This window comes from Olea europaea, chromosome 6 (assembly GCF_002742605.1).
Source record: "Olea europaea var. sylvestris chromosome 6, O_europaea_v1, whole genome shotgun sequence".
NCBI lineage: Eukaryota > Viridiplantae > Streptophyta > Magnoliopsida > Lamiales > Oleaceae > Olea > Olea europaea.
The window spans coordinates 1,282,387-1,299,181 of record NC_036242.1 but is presented as its reverse complement, the minus strand read 5'-3'; the positions used below and the strand labels follow the sequence as shown (position 1 = coordinate 1,299,181).

General features: G+C 33.1%; 1 protein-coding gene across 3 annotated transcripts; it reads left to right on the top strand.

Moving 5' to 3' along the window:
* Positions 1–297: 297 nt before the first annotated feature.
* LOC111395431 (repressor of RNA polymerase III transcription MAF1 homolog) lies at positions 298–13,678 on the top strand. 3 transcript variants are annotated; one of them, XM_023021418.1, is made up of 12 exons: positions 323–402; positions 4,335–4,391; positions 6,044–6,124; positions 6,260–6,330; positions 6,418–6,467; positions 9,510–9,583; positions 9,665–9,727; positions 10,052–10,139; positions 12,775–12,834; positions 12,901–12,980; positions 13,062–13,133; positions 13,224–13,678. In XM_023021418.1, the coding sequence occupies exons 2-12, from the start codon at positions 4,372–4,374 to the stop codon at positions 13,303–13,305; spliced, it is 741 nt and encodes a 246-aa protein (XP_022877186.1). In that variant the 5' UTR covers positions 323–402; positions 4,335–4,371; the 3' UTR covers positions 13,306–13,678. The 3 variants fall into 3 exon arrangements, with proteins under 3 accessions (XP_022877187.1, XP_022877188.1, XP_022877186.1); XM_023021419.1 differs by lacking the exon at positions 4,335–4,391 and having other exon boundaries at positions 298–402; XM_023021420.1 differs by lacking the exon at positions 4,335–4,391 and having other exon boundaries at positions 309–402; positions 6,020–6,124.
* The last annotated feature ends 3,117 nt before the right edge of the window (positions 13,679–16,795 follow it).

Genomic DNA, 16,795 nt, shown 5'->3' with positions numbered 1-16,795 from the left:
TTTTAAAAGGCACATTATTGAAATGGAGAAAAACAACTTTCAAACATGGGCTAATCTCCTATTTATTACAAATTATTTAAAACTTGTTATTTTAATCATATATTTTTTAATAAAATAATTTTACATATAAATTCAAAATTTTCTACTTTTTAATCTGATATTCTTAAAAAAAATCACTTTTCATAAAATTTACTACAAAAATGCCAAACCAATCACGCGAAAACCCAAAACAAAAATAAAAATTAAATCCTCCTAATCGTTTAATTCGGAATATTCTAATTTCCGGATTCCTTTATTATTCCTGGGTGCACACTACTTTTCTTAAAAATAATAATATCTTTCAAGTTAATCCATTTCGACAACCAACTCTCTCTCTCTTTCTCTCTCAAATCGTCCGAACGGGTATGTTTATATTTCATTAAATTTTCAATTTTATTGTGATTATTACAATTAAATCACACATAGATCTACTTCTATGCAAAAAACTTAATATAGGTCTTCGGTAATAATTGTTTGTTCGTTTAGTTACGAAAGTTTTGGGCAATTTGCGATAATATACGCGTTATTTTTGTTTTTATTTAGAAATGTTTATGTTTGCTTCTGTATGTGAAAAATTGAGAGGTTAATACTGGATTTTATTGTACGCAAAAATTTTAAAAATTTTAAAATCTAATGGGTTGTTAAGTTTAGAAAAAGTTGTGTTTGACTAGTGGTTTTTCTGTTTTTATATTCTTATTTCAGCATAATTTTGTATTTTGGGGAAAAAAAAAGAAAATGAAATAGGTGCAGAATTTTGTTATGGATGGTATTTATTGGTGATGATTATTAGTGTCGAAAAGCATGATGTAGTTGAAAAATTAGGTTGCGTTTGATTACTAATATTTTCTATGAACAATGTGTTTTTTTCACCCACATTCCTACTTTTGTGCCGTTTGATTTTCTTCCATGGAAAGCATTTTTCTGCTTTTGGTCACGTGACCATATTTTTCTTAAAATCAAGGAAAATATTTTTTTTAGGGGAATAAGATTTTATTTTATAGAGAATTCACTCTTTCTTTCTCTCTCTTATCTATTGACTCTTTCTCATCCATCAATAAAACATGGACATGTATAATATTTTCTAGTTCGAAAATTAAATCAATCAAATACATTTAATTGACAATTTTCATGTAAATAAGTTCTGAGAAATTGAATTGCCTATAATTTATTTTCTTTTCATGCAAATTCAATACTTGTAATCAAATGCACCCTTAGAGTCAAAATTTGAAGAGAAGCATTTGATCAACCTTGGATGAAATGACAAAAACATTCTAGTTAACCATACTCTGAGGGCATCTCCAATGCAAGCCCTATTGCACCAAATTGCACCAAAATTTGGTGCAAATTTCGTGCAACCATTGCCCCAAATTTTGGTGCAAAATGGTGTAACATGAATAGTGCAACACTATTCATTACACCATTTTTTGCACCAAATGGTGTAATGTCCATTTTGCCCTTATTTTTATTTTTCAAAGATAATAGTTAAGGGTATTTGTGTTATTTTTGTTCTATAATAATAATAATTGATGATGATGATAATTAATTACACTATTAATTATATTATTAAAGTTTATTATTTTTAATAGTATATTCAATAATAATTAACGTAATTGTTAATTTAACGTAAAGTTTAATTCGTAAAGTTTAGGTTTAAAGTTTAATTTAACGTAAAGTTTATTATTTTTGTAAATTTAACGTAATTGCTTATCATAAATTAATAATATAATCAATTATTTTTCTTAATTTAACATAATATATAAAACACGTGAATAATTTAGTAATCAATATATTTGTTAATTTAACGAAGTTATGATTTAGTAATTTATATAGTTATAAAATAAATAAATAATTTTTTAAAATAAATACATTGTCAGGAATCGAAAAAAATGAATAAAATAATAAAGCACTGTTTATTTGGTACAAGTTTTGGTGTAATGGCTGGAGAAAAATTTTGATTTGGTGCAAAATGGTGCAAATTTTGGTGTAGCGTTGGAGATGGCCTGATGATTTATAAGGTCATTGAATGGATAACTTAGAATCGATTTGAGGAATTCTAATGTTTGTATAATTATCCAAACTCTAGTTATAGGCTGTTATATGCCTGGTTCATTAATTTTTTATGGAAGGTCATCATTTTAATTTCTGCTTTCCTGATGCACAGTTATTTTGCTGACACTATTCATTTGAATTTCATCAATGTTTTAAATGGCTAAGCATCAAGCATCATGTTCATTTCACAGATAGGTTGGATCCAACCACCTGTACCTTTTTCTTATGTAACTAGGGAAGGGAGGTGCATGATCTCTCGATTTACTTCTAAGGAATAAGTCATTTTTTGAATAAGCCTATTTGTTCGGACCCTGAAGATCCTATTTTATTTCATTACTATGTCAAACCCTGACTCTATGTTATGATGCATATTTTGATAGGTTTCCAACAGAACCTTAACATTTTTTCAACCATAAAAGTTGCTTCCATAGTTATGTAGAAATAGCAACTGAGCCAATTGGTTTCTCATCTCCGTGTTAAAAAAAAGCAAAGAAAGCAATAAGATAACTCTTTAATTTGCATGTAGAACATCTTATGATATTTGCCTTTATGAAAGGCTCTGGCTGTTGAACATCCTCCTTATGACTTAATTGCCACGTTTTTAGTTGAGACGAGGAGGTAAAGAATGAGGTTTTGTGACGATAACTATTGATGTAGAAACTCTTACCGAAGCCTTTGATCAACAAGGTGAACCTGAAACTTTGGAAATCATATGAAACAGACACCATTGGTTGTTATTTCAACAAAAAAAGGATCTACAAAAATGTTATAAGTGCAGTTTAGACTTCAGAGACACTAAAACAGATAGAGAGAAAAGTAAATTTTGAAAATTCTCTTGATGATTTTCGTTTCTCTCTCACAATTTATCACCTTTTTTTACAGCAACAAAGAAACAAAACGAATTTTAACACTTCATGATTTAATCTCAATCATCCTTAGGTCCTTGTAACCTTGGGATTGGGCTATTGTAACAACACCTCAATATCAACTAATTGAGTTCTGATGCTTATATTTAACTTGAGTGGATGACTACTTGGTATTAATTGGTAGAGGGTTCAAACACTCTTGTAGAGTTAGATAGAACGGCTTACACAGGATTGAGCGTAACGACTCAGACTTTGTGTTTTAAGTTGTTGACTTACTTACTATCCACTCTGGGTGGGCATCTGCCCACTTGTCCCTCACGGATTTCTATTGTGAAGGTTTGAGGGGATAAGTGGGGACATGCTTATCCAGAGCGGACAGTACGTAAATTAACAGTTTGGGCACAAGAGCTGGGTTGTTACGCAAAAATTCACACTTTTGTAATAATCTGGCCTCTATGCCCAAACTGTTATATTATACGTATTGTTCGCTTTGGGTGGGCGTCTGCCTATTTACCTTTTCACGACTTTCTATCGCATCCCTGTACTCGAACTCATGACCTCTCCTTAAGAGAGATTTAAGTTACTAATTGGACAGCATTATAACAACCCAAAAGTTAGGGGGCCAAATTGATGATTTTCCATTGTTTAGGGACCATATTGCACATTTCCCATAGTTGAGGGATCCCACGTGCAATTTAGTTCCTATTTCTCTATAGATTTATAGATGGACATGATTTTGATGGAGAATACATAATTACCATGTATATGAAAGATAAATTAAGAAGGTTCCTTCCTTGGTCACTTTCGCCATATATGTGCCACTCCATCCATGCTTAAATGAGAGGTTCAAGTAATGATTATAGAAAAATGATAAATTTCCGTATACGTGTATAGATATACATATATGTTAATTGTCTTACTCAAAAAAAAGTTAAAGTTAATTAAGGAAAAGATTATGGAAACTAGCATAATTTCTATTTCTAATTTAAGGAAATTGACATAAATTAAGAAGAAATATTTTCCAATATCTATAATTACTAAAATAATGTGTGTCTATATGTATATAATTATGATTTATTAATTTAAATTATCTGATTCGTATCAATTATTACCTTATTCAGTGCACAATTAAATGCACCTATAGATACACACATAAATCACACCCATAAACAAACAAAAATTATCACTTTGTTGAAGAAGTTAAATTCTCCAATATGTATTTACTACAATTCTCTTCAAATTATCAAGGTAAGTGCAGACATACATTGTATATTGAATCGCTTTTCATACATTAAAATACGGAATTCGATTTATGAATATGATATGGATCTTATATGTGTAAGTTCATTGTGTAAAATTCCCCACTGTCGCCTCCCATAGGAGTCTCGGCCATGTCCAGAGTTCAATAGCGCTACGCATGGGAATTATAACAACGAAGTACGATTCTTAATTCCTTTGTCTCCCTATTTATGTTATGATTATGTATGGGGATTATGATCATCTAAATTTGGTTTCTAATTCTCGTGTCTCCTTATGTACGTTAAGAATTCCTAAATTTTGAATATGAATTATGATTTATGTGGCTCACTTATTAGGAATTTAACTCATTTCTTATGATTTTTCCCATTTAGGTAATTGGGGTTCTATGCGTTGTAGTTTGGAACTGACTACTGGTGGTATAATAAAGATATTATTGAATAATAAATTATTTTACTTTTATTTAGTAGTTCTTTTTTTTGGTAATTAGGGCGAAAGTTATATTTTTATGAAAGTTAAATTTTTATTCTACAATACTTATTTAATGACTTAAAGGGTAAGCTTTGGGTTATTACAACTTGTCCAATTGGTAATAGGATTGAACTTAAAATCTTATTTAATGGGAGGTTATGGGTTTGAATCCCGCGGACACGATAGAAATTTGTGAGGTAAAGATAGGCTTAGACTTTCCTAGACAGTATGTAAGTTAACGGTTTAGGCACAGAGGCTTGGTCGTTAAAAAAAATGCATTTTTTTTATAACGACCCGACCCCTATACCTGAGCCGTTATATCATATGTACGATCCATCCAAAGCGGACAATACGTATAATATAACGACTTTGACATAGACGTCTTGTTGTTACATTGGGGGCACACCACTCCTGGGTAAGATGGCTACTTAAGTCCTTGGATTCTCGCGTGCTTTGTCTTGTCTTGCACATTAGGCTAGCTTTTTTCCGAGTATGGTCTGACAACTTTTCTAAGTTATTGAGCTGATATATTCTACCTCATATTATGCGCTCCGTGTGACTCGTGAACACTCATTCTCGCCTTTATCTAGGCTTGAGTTAGAGGCACTTCGATGCACCTCGATGAGGCATGGACTTGGTATCACCGTGATGCGAAAGCGGAAATCTTAGTTTGGGCTAGTACTTGATTTCTAGTAATCAGTTATGCATCAATTCTCCACTTTGTACAAATGTGATTTCCTTTTGCCAAGGCATCACAATGCCACGTTTGTCATTGAGGGTACCTCAATAACAATAATTGATCATGTAGGTGGTAATAGAAAATTAACTCAACAAAATATGTTGCTAAATATGTAAAGAACTAATTTTTCATTGTGAATTCAGCACTGGGATAAGGTCAATGTTTAAGCACACAGTTTAGGGCATGCCTTATCATCATGAATTTACACTTCTAGTTCTCATGTAACACTAGATGTCAGTAATTGTAATTGAAAATTTAATAACAGATCAGAAGTTAAAAATAAATGTACTGTGGATTAACTTGTGACTGTATTGTACTTTTGTGCTTGGGCTAGTGACACGTCAAACATTTCTTTGGATGGAATTCATCTTTGGACATTTTCAATTTGGTTGTATGGCTTGCTCTGAATTCTTTGCGGTAAATTTCTAGTCGGAGAGAGTAAATCTACAATTTGGAGTATGATCACGGTGTCATTTTTGGAAAGCAACAGAGTGAAAATAGTGTTCTGCAACCATATATTGAGATTTGTGCTTATATTCTAACCTGATACGGTTGGCACAATTGGTTTTGAACTTTGTGACTTGTAAAATCTTTGTAGATTGAGATATAAGCTTTGGTGCAGGGACAAAGAAAAATTGTCAGTTAAGTCAGGTGATTTAATTATACGCATCATGAAGTACTTGGAATACACTCCTCTTGATCAGTGAGTTTTGAACTATTCAGCAGAAACTATTACTTTAATGCAATCTCTAAAAAATGATTCCTTTCCATTATGCTTTCAGATTTCAAATTCTTTGTTTATTCTTTTTAAGCATTAAATTATGGTATGCTATCCCAGAATTAATGATTTCTTGAGTCACGTGAATCTTGGAGAACGTACTATCAAAGGATGCCTTGAAGCTTACTCTTGTAAGTATGATTTGAATTGTACGAACACAATATGCTTGTGGGTGGATTTCAGTACTTTGGTATTTGTTTTACTTTTTGTTTTTCTAGGCAAACATACTGGAACAGATAAGAAGCTCTCGATTAGTTTGGAGACTGAGGTGCGTTCGATTAATGTAATTTGTCATGCGATATGTCTAGTTTTTGAATAGTAACTTAAACAATATGTTAATTCATGAAGTCCTTTGTAATTGCCGTAGAAATTTGCAATCTTATGTATAATTGGAACTCTTCTTAAAAGAAAGAATAAGCTATAATATTTTTTCTCATGAAATGAAAAAGAATTTGGAAAAGTGGTGGATCATCCCTTCGAAGTAATGGATAACAATGGAAATGAAAGTAAAAAAAAGGGAAATGAATACTCTTTTTTTTATGCCTTGATGAAATGCATATTTTCAGTTTTCAAGCTATTTGAAAGAATGGTATAAAATAAAATAAAAAATTTAATGAACAGTTAATTCAAATGATACTTCATCTTTAGTTCACTCTATGTAGAAAATCTTCTCAGGTAGCATCAGGATCTTATATTGAATTTTCAAATGAGTTTCTTGCCATTCTCCAAGATGATTACTGGTGGGTAATCATTTTTCTGGTTATGTAGCAGTCAAATAGGTGTAAATGAATCTCTCCGAGATTATGGCAGTTTTACCTTTTAGCATAGAACATTATATTTCTTGATTTGTTGTAATTTTTTTATTTAAGATTTTCAATATGTATTTTATTAATTTTTGATGCTGAATCATCCAAGTATGCTTACCTTAGAATGAGCAGGTGGCAGGAGGAATTGCATTATGTAACAGATGCGAAAAAAATAGAAATGGTCAAAGAATATTAGTTTGATTTTTCCTGCCCAAGGAAAAGCATATTTCGAAATATTTTCTTGATAAATGGATGATATTTATAAATGAAGCTGAAAGGTGGTATGTCAGATTTATACAGAGAGAAGGAAAAAGAAAGCACGAAAGTGAGGGGTTTAAGGCATCATTGTTTAAAAAAATGTTTCTAAGGTGCACCTCAATGTGAGGTGCTGACAAATGGCACTTAGGCACGAATATTTAAACGTCTTTATGAGGCTTAGGCGTAAGCCTCACAGCGGATTCCTCAGTCTATATGAGGCATGTGTTCCATTTTTCTTCTTTGGTGTATGGGCTTGGAACCACTCGTATTTAAAGCCCACTTTTTTGCTTTGTATAACCAGCTTTGAAAGACAAACTTCTGTTTGGTTAATCTCAAAATAAGGATTAGTGAATATAAATAAGAATAAAATAAGGGTTAAACACACAAAAGCCAAAATAAACTTAAAACTAACATCAGAAGTTTTGGCGAGCACCGACTCCGCTATGGTAGCAGCTCTGACAAAGGCTACTTGATCTTTTTCTTTCTTTTTCTGATTTTATTTTCTCTTCATATCTTTTTCTGGTTGTTGGTCTTCTCATTGCTGGTCAACTGCTTCTCCGTCTCATCTTCGACTTTACTTGTGTTTAGAAAAAATGACATTCATGCATCCCTGATACATATATGAATGTAATCTTGTTTCGGCAATGTTATTAGTTGAAATTATATGTTAAAATTAGATTAGTGCCTAATATAGCAAGGACTTCTCCCACCATGAGTGGATTCTATATTTTTTTAATAAATCCTAACTGTTGGCATTCTCCATTATGGAATGGAGATACGTGTCCCCGTGACTATCTAACTAAATACTATAATAACTGCAAAGTAAAAGAAGATTTAAGATGAAATCAGAAACTTGTTTTTATTGAATCAGTAATTTCTTTTCTGATAACTGCAATGGTATTCTGTTTGTCCTTTTCTTCCACATATTCGCATTTAATTTTACAACTTTATAATAAATTTTGTTTTGTTTTCAAGTAACATTTTAGATTGCTTTATTGTGTATGATTTTGAAGTTTGCTTGTTACTGTCTTATTTACTATATTTGTATTTTTTTGGTTTATGGTGAGGCTTATGCCTCAAAGCGCCTTGAGGCTTATGCCTTGCCTCACAGAGGGAAGCCTTAGTACCCGATTTTTCCTTTTTGTACGCTGATAGTAATAGTCCCGAGAAAGGGGAAAATAGAGATAAAGTTGAGCTCGTAAATCTAATTTGCAAATCTGTATATTTGCATGAGATTGGAGATTAAGCCCTTGTTTGATCCCCATTTTTGTCATAAAAATATATTTTTGAATAGTGTATTGATGTGAAATGTGTGGTTAAAAAATAAGGAAAATTTTAAAATTTGCTTGTAATATTATTTTATAGAAGAATATGTGGTTAAAATTATGTGAAGACACTGTTTATGGATGCATTTTTTCCAAATAATGGGGCTCAAACAAGGGCTAAAATATCTTCATGCTTGTATAAGTCATGATCAAGAAAAAGAAAAATTGAGAAGTTAGACAGGTGAGAGAATCTGTGAATTGTTGAATACACGTGGGGCCACGTAAGAAGTGTACAATTTGCTAAATTTGTGCAAGAGTGAAAGGAGGCCATTTGATACATAAAAAAAGTGTGAAAGTGCTAAATTGTAATTTGTATAGAAGCAGAATTCTTGATTGTTGCGTAGTGAAGAATTAAAACTCTATTTGACTAGATGTGTTTCATTTTCATGGGCCACAAGGTTTCATACTGCTTCATTTATTAGGAAAATGGATCAATTATTTCATCTGTCAATTCACTTGAGGAATCTAAGTAAGATGACCAACTCTTTGGTTTCTGCGGTGATGCTTCAGACATCAAGTTAAGTGAATTTGAAATGATTAACCAAAACTAAATTAAACTGAACTTTTTTTAATTATCCATTGTTAGGGAAAAAAGGAAAAAGAGCAAATGAATCTCTTGGCACTAAATTGAACACCGTTAGTTGTTGGAGAAGACCAGCGTTTATACGTCGGTTATACGTTGTGTATGTGTGATGCTTCTGAAATATATATGATATGCATGTGGTTGGCTAACACACCTGTTTTTGGTATTGTATCTCCTTGGAGTCATTTTTAAAAATTTCTTGAGGAATGCTTTTTGGGTAGATGTTCTAGTGTAGTTTTTTCATTTTACCATTAGTGTCTAAATTAGTTGCCTTTTACCTGACAGTTAATTAACTCAGTTTTTTTACTTTCATTGCTCAACTGAACTTTGGAATTCAGATTCTTGATTATCTTGGAAAGTCTTCAGATACAGACTCTTCTTCACCTGTTGAATATTTATCTTGTAGATCCAGGTGGTGAATTCGATCTAAATCCCTGTCATATATAGATCATCTATATGTAATCTATTACTAATTTCTTAAATGACATGACAGCCGAAAGACATTGATTTATCTTCTTCTGACTCTCAACCACATGTATCCCGATTATGATTTCAGGTATCTTATGTTGTACAGTATTATTAATGTTTTACATGGGTTCAATGAGGATTATGGGTAATGTTACTGTCAGCTTTCCTGGCGACATGACATCCCGCCAAATAATCCTCTCTTACCATTCTTGGGAGTGTTGTCAGAAGGTTTGACAGACAGTTTGAATTACTGTTGCTCTAATTGGAGCTGAGAGTTCAAGTCTCTCCATTTCCCAACATCATAACAATTGACATCTTGTCTCTTTGTTTGCATCAATGCTGCCTTGCATCCCTGATGCTTCTAAAATTTTCGTCTCATTATGCTATAAGCTGCCAACTTTTGGTTTACCAGTGCAGTGAAGGCTCACCAATTTTTCACAGAAGAGAGCTGGGACAATTTCAAGCAGATATTTGATGTTTATATGCTTGAAGCATCAAAGGTAGTACGAAATCTACTATTTGTTATGTAAATCAAAATAATTGAGCACCCCTTAAAAGTTAATAGAAGAAATTTTCATTACCACTAGGTGCATATTGAGTTTTCTAGTAAAAATATGGGAAGGCTTTATTGTTGGAGTGAAATGAACTTAATTAGAATCAAGTCTGAAATAAAGCTCCAGCTTCTTGTTCAAATCTATAAAAAATGTTATTTTGTAGAGTACAACTACCTACTGGCTGTAGTTTAGAGCAAGAACAGCTGCCATAGGATGCATTCCTTGCTATTGTCTCTCTCTTTTCTATGCAACAAAACATTTGGCTTGATCGCTGATGTCACATTCTCAATGATTGTAAGCATTGGTTATTGCTTAAAACTCATTTAAGAAGTTAATGAGGTTATAGTAGATGTTCAATTTCATAAATCTTGAGTCTCGATTGTGACTCTTGACCTATCCAGTGTCTCTGTGTAATCTCTCCATGCCACCAAGAATGCCCACAGAAGCTACAGCTTTTCTGTTAGTTATCATCATAAGCTCCCTCTTATCAAGCATTGCATGGTCAAACATTTTGCAGTTGTATTTCTGTCTGACAACTTAAGAGATGACAGTCACTGCTAATCATATCTTCTGCAACTCTTTAGATATCACTTGACACTCATTTTTCTTCTGACCTTACTAGACTTCATAGGATTGGCATGTGTTACTAGACGTCATAGTATTGGCACGTGGATTCAATGTTAGGGGGTGTTTGATTCCCATTTTTCTCAAAATACATTTTTCCTCTTTCTTTTCAACCACATATTCTTCATTAAAATAATATTACGCGCAAATCAAAAAAATTTCATTTTTTTTAACCACACATTCTCATTTTTCTTCTGACCTTACTAGACTTCATAGGATTGGCATGTGTTACTAGACGTCATAGTATTGGCACGTGGATTCAATGTTAGGAGGTGTTTGATTCCCATTTTTCTCAAAATACATTTTTCCTCTCTCTTTTCAACCACATATTCTTCATTAAAATAATATTACGCGCAAATCAAAAAAATTTTATTTTTTTTTAACCACACATTCTCTATCAATCTATTATTTCAAAATACATTCTTTAAAAAGAATGTGGCTCAAACACACTCTATATTTTATACAGTACATATTAGTTAACATTTGGATTGATGTGAGACTATTAAGTGAGGATATATATTTTTATCTTTTAACCATACTCATTGATAATTGCTCTTCATTTTGTTTTGAAATTTAAGAAAATTGTTAGCTAATCAGCATAATGATGAGAACTAAATCGCTGAGCTTACAAGTTTGAAAAAAATCACTTTTGACAGTATTCAAAGTTTGTTACTTTTAATTGTATGGAGTGCTGTGAGATCCTAGTTATTCGAGGCCAAGGCCTATCTCAAGTGGTTAGAATGAATCCTTACCAGGTCGCTGACCTTGGTTTGTCTCTCCTCTGGGAAGTAATGTGAAATTCAAAAAATAAATAAATAAAAAAGGTGGGGAAAAAGGAAATACTAGTTGTTCATTTAGTTCCGTTATTCAATTTGTGGATGAAGTAAGAATTGTAATGTTTTATTAAAAATGAATAGAGACTCAGATATCAAATGGAAATTTTATCGTTTGATTAAATGTGTACGTTTTAGTTAAATTTAAAATATAAGCTCTTCAAGCTTTTTGATTTCTAGGGTAACATTTTTATAAGTAGGACTGGGTATTGGGTATGCTTCTAACCTTTTGCTCCAAATCCTCCAGCCTATGATGTGGATTAAGCTGTGTCAACAAAGCATCATCCAACAGTCTATAGTTTTCGGTCCTTTTACCTCCATTAGACTGGAAGAAGCTTTTCACTCTTATTTTTGTCCCGTCTTTGTCACACACCCAGGGCACATTTTTCTGCACACTAGTGTTGTCAATTTGCAATGCTGCAATTATTTGTCAACTAGCCCATTTAATCAATTTTAGCTATGTTCATAACTTCTGCTTTGATCCCTAGCAACATGCAATCATCTGTACAAGGTTGTATTTGAACTGTTATTATCTTCCTTCACTCTCATCACAGGAGATTCTTGAAAGGGAAAACATATGGATTTTATACTTTTTATCTAAGTGTCAAATAATCAATTAATTAATTAAAACTCTTTCAAATTAAGTGGCTATCATAAAAATCTACTAGAGTATATGTAGACAAGTCCTCTCTTTTTCTAAGGCCTGTGAATTGATTTCGTGAAAGGGCATGCTAGTTTGCATTGTCAAACAAATAAACCTAATTCATTTTCTTGAATTTAGATTACTAGATGATGAGATGAGGAAAAATTGGTGCACTTCCAAATGGTGGAGAATGGGTTGTATCTTCTGCAAGTGTTTCTTATTTCTTAAAATAGATAGAAATAAAGTATATCATAATAGTTTTTGTAGTCATCTTCTTCTACCTCTTATTTTGTTCATTTGATTCAGTTATTGATGAATTGCGAGAACATTAAAGCTTACATTTCTGGGGTTCTGAATTTGAGCTTTGTCACATGAATTGCTGTACCTGGTTTCCTACTTGTTTTTATTAGTTTGGTGTCTTGTACTGGTTATGACTTTTCTTGGAACTCTCATCTGAGTTTCCTTCTACTTTTGGTTTCAGGAATGGCTTGCGGAAAGTGAGAGCCCTCTTCTGGAGACTTTGTACAAGGCTTTAGATGAGGTATGCTTTCATAAGAACGAAAAAAATAAATTAGTGAAGCAGGCTGTTGACATGTCGGTTATGCAGGTTGTGAAACTAGCAGAAAGTGAAATCTATAGTTACAGCCCAGAGCCAGAGGCAGATCCGTTCCTCGAGAGAGGAGCCATGTGAGATTTAATTTAACCAAATTTAAGTGCTTTGCCTGTGGCTTCAGTCCGTTGTGACATGCACCTCTCTTTCAATTTCAGATGGTCTTACCATTTCTTCTTCTACAATAGAAAGCTCAGACGTGTTGTGAGCTTCCGTTTCAGCTGTTTAAGGTAATTTACTGCTTACATTCCTTAATCAGTTATCTTTTTTTTGTTAACTACAGGATTTTCCTCGTGTTTATCACCTAATTTTTATATCAGTAACTTGGTGGATGAAGGCCTTGTTGCCAATGAGTTAAGTTACGAGGAAGATGAAGAAATATTTGATGGCATGGACATATGACTGCAGAAAGTTGTTCATAGAATTTTAATGTTGTTGTGAAGCCCGCGCCATGTTTCTGTGTAACTTAAATAGTAGGCTGTGAAATTAGTATGTAAATAAGGATTTCCCCTTGCGTGTAGTCAGGGGAGTCGAGTACCAAATTCCTAGTGCTTCCAGATCCGGGAGTTAGTGTTAATCTTGATGTGTATCAGGTGCTGTAGCCAGTGAACTGTATTTCTTTTAGCATTTCTGCTTCATTTTAGGCTATGTTGGATTTAGGGAAGATGAGAGTATTCTATTTGAAACGTTGTTACTTTCTTGTTTATATTTAGTAGCTGAACTGCACTTGAGAATAGAAGAGTATGCTTAAATGATATGATCTGTAGTTTGGTCACTTGTGTGCAGCAAAGAGGCAATGAGCAAAATATTAATGGATTTCAACTAATAAATTGGGCTATAATGTAGTTGATTTGTTGCACGTGTACATCTTTGATCTTGTATTAGTGTGGATCAACTTTGCGGCAAGGGATGAAGGTGACGTGTCAATGCCATCTTATTTCACCATGATCGCTGTGTTTGTTGCTTTTGCTCCAAATGTCTTGTCAAAGTGACTATGGTCTAATTGGTTTAGTCGAGCTGTTACTTTATTTTTTTGACCATTGGGCTGGGGTAGATACTTTGCTTGCATGTAAAATACACTATGCTCTAGATCAGTTTGACATGTGCCCTTGTTAAGAGGTGGTATAAGTTGAGTTTTTGTTCCAAGTTATTGTGCTGAGATTTGGCTCGTTTTGTGAATCTCAATTAAATGACTTTAGTATTAGTAAAGAGAAAAGAGCATCTATATTTTCTCAAATTGCCACAGGACCAAATCAATTTGCAGGTCTTCTTGTCCACGTCAAGAAATGAGTCATGCTACTTAGCTAGGGCCATTTTCCCGACAGACTCACTGCCAATAAGGGGAAGGGGGGCCTTGGCCAAGAAGAATAATTCGTCAAGAAATAGATTAATCACTCTTTGTTGAGGAACTCACTCTTATTTGTGTAAAACGTAAAGCTAGGACTCAACTCAATCTTTAGATGTTCAATCAGTCTAAAATTTGATAATGTTTCACTTGCCTTTTACTATAAACTTCCAAGTTATTTACTATCTCAAGTTATTGATAAATCCATATGTGCAGAGAATCATGTTATTTATAGTTTGTTAGGGAGCGATCTTGAAAATTGATTTTTGGACCGTTAGGAGAAAAATGGGGTCCACTTGTGAGAGAAGAAGTCAAATATGACGGTTAAAATAATGAAAAGACGGTCAAAAAATCAATTTTTTGATCCAGGAAATCACTCCCAAACAGGCTATTATTGTCTCGATTTTGAAATGATTTTGCATTTCACAAGATTTTTGATACAGTAGCGTACATCATTTGCTTGGTAATTTAAATTGTTTCTTGGCACAATTTTTTTTCCAACAAAGGGGCGTCATGAAATTCATTTTTGCGGGCAATTACCCTTCGTGGTGCAGTACTTTTTGGTAAATCTATTTGCATACTTCTCTGATCGGCATGGTCAAATTTTAGGTTTTTGGGACTTAAGTCGAAACTTTTAAAGTTGGCCTTCAAATCTTCAGAGCACGGCTTAATAAGTACGATATAGAACAAGTAACTTTAAAAATGGAAATTGGAAATTTATACAGAAGAAAAAAATAAGGATTGTAAAGGAGTATTACTACGCATGTATATATCGTCAGATTATTCAATCGAAACCTACCGTTTCCTGTCTTGTTCCAACTTCCAACCCTTTATTACTTAACTCAAAAGTGCTACGTGACTACGTCCTTCCTCCTAGACCTTCCATTTTGAATCCATTATAATGAGTTTTGGGGGACATTGCTCCTGTTTGATATTAATTAAAATATTTTGGAATAGTGATTTTTTGAAGAATGTGTGATCGGTAATAAGTGCATTTTGTGCATTTATTTACGCCACATTATTAAACTTGTATGTCATCAAATTAGTGAATTTTATACTTAATTTGAGTTAATTTTGTTTATTTCAGAGACGGACTTGTTTGAAGCAACTGGAAAGGAAGAGGGACTAAATTGAACTATTTTAAAAGAAAGGAAGGCTTGAAGAAAAGTATACATTAAATGGGCCTCAAGTTTGAACTTTAATTGGAATAAATTCAATCAAGCTGCAGGAAATCGAAAACAAAAGTGGGCTGAACTTTTTTTAGTTTTTGGTGTGTTTTATCCAAAGAAATTCACGCCAAACTAGACTCCAACTTATTGCGGCTGTAGTAGATATAAATATGGGGAAAAAATCACATTTCAGGGTTATGTTTACCCCAATTCAAAAATCAAGTAAATAGTTTGAAAATTCAAAAATCAGATATGCATTTAATTAATTAAAAATATTTATTAAATAAAGATAATAAAGTCACAATTACATGATTAATAGTCACATATTTATTTACTGGTCACATATCATCAAATTAATTGATTACAGATTATTTCGTGGTCACAAATCAAAAATTTTATAGGTCACATATTATTTCGAGATCACAAATCATTCAAATTATAGGTCACATTTTACCTATGAGTCACTTAATTTACAGTTTATTGACCACAAATTATTTTTTAGTCAGACATCTAATATTTAGTCACAAATCAGCTAAATAATTTGTCACAGACGCCTAAAATAGTTGGTCACGGACACCTAATTATTAGTCATAGATGCTCCACCCGTTACCTTCATCGTCGCCGCAACAACCACCGCCATGACCATCGCACAATGCACCACCCACAGCACACCACCACCACCATTTCCTTTAGCTCCATTTACACCGCACTAAATCACCACCCCACCAAAGAATCCATAAACCCGCCGCCACCACCTCAAAAAGAACAACAAAACATGCCAAAAAATCACACCACTACCACCAAATTCAACAACTACCATAGCCTATTCATTTCACCACTACAACTTGCCGGAGTGGGTAGATATGCATCGCAAGGAATATACGAACAGGAAGATGAAGAGAAGATGGAGAGTAAGAGTGAGAATGGATTATTACAGTTTAAAAATGACCTGAATTCTGATGGTCTCGTGTCCGTACTCAGAGTCGGAGGTGTCTCCGATGGCGGTTGCTCCTTGATGGCGATGACAGACAAAGGATAAGGTGGGGAGAGAGAGAGAGAGAGAGAGAGAAAGAAGAGATATGATAAGGGAAGAATTTGGGGGAAATGATTAGAGTTTTAATTGAATTTGATGAGTTAATTATATATAATACCAAATTTTTGCATAAGTAAACTTCATCCCCTAATTTTGAATTTGAAAGTTTTAATACTTGGTTTTATGTAATTTCCTCTATAAATATACACATAGGAAGCTAGGAATGGAGGGGGATACACATTAGAAAATACAGCACCAGCTTGGAGGAAAAAGGAGAGAAATATTGAAGGCGGCAATTGGGAGACAAAAATCAACTGTGCTGCTGAAATCTAACAAATTGGCAGC

Bases quoted from the DNA above. Each gene is read 5' to 3' on its own strand.
- LOC111395431 (XM_023021418.1), top strand. From the start codon at position 4,372: ATGGGAATTATAACAACGAA. The intron at 4,392-6,043 runs GTACGATTCTTA...GCTTTGGTGCAG, and splicing joins ATGGGAATTATAACAACGAA to GGACAAAGAAAAATTGTCAG. The intron at 9,584-9,664 runs GTGGTGAATTCG...ATGACATGACAG, and splicing joins TATTTATCTTGTAGATCCAG to CCGAAAGACATTGATTTATC.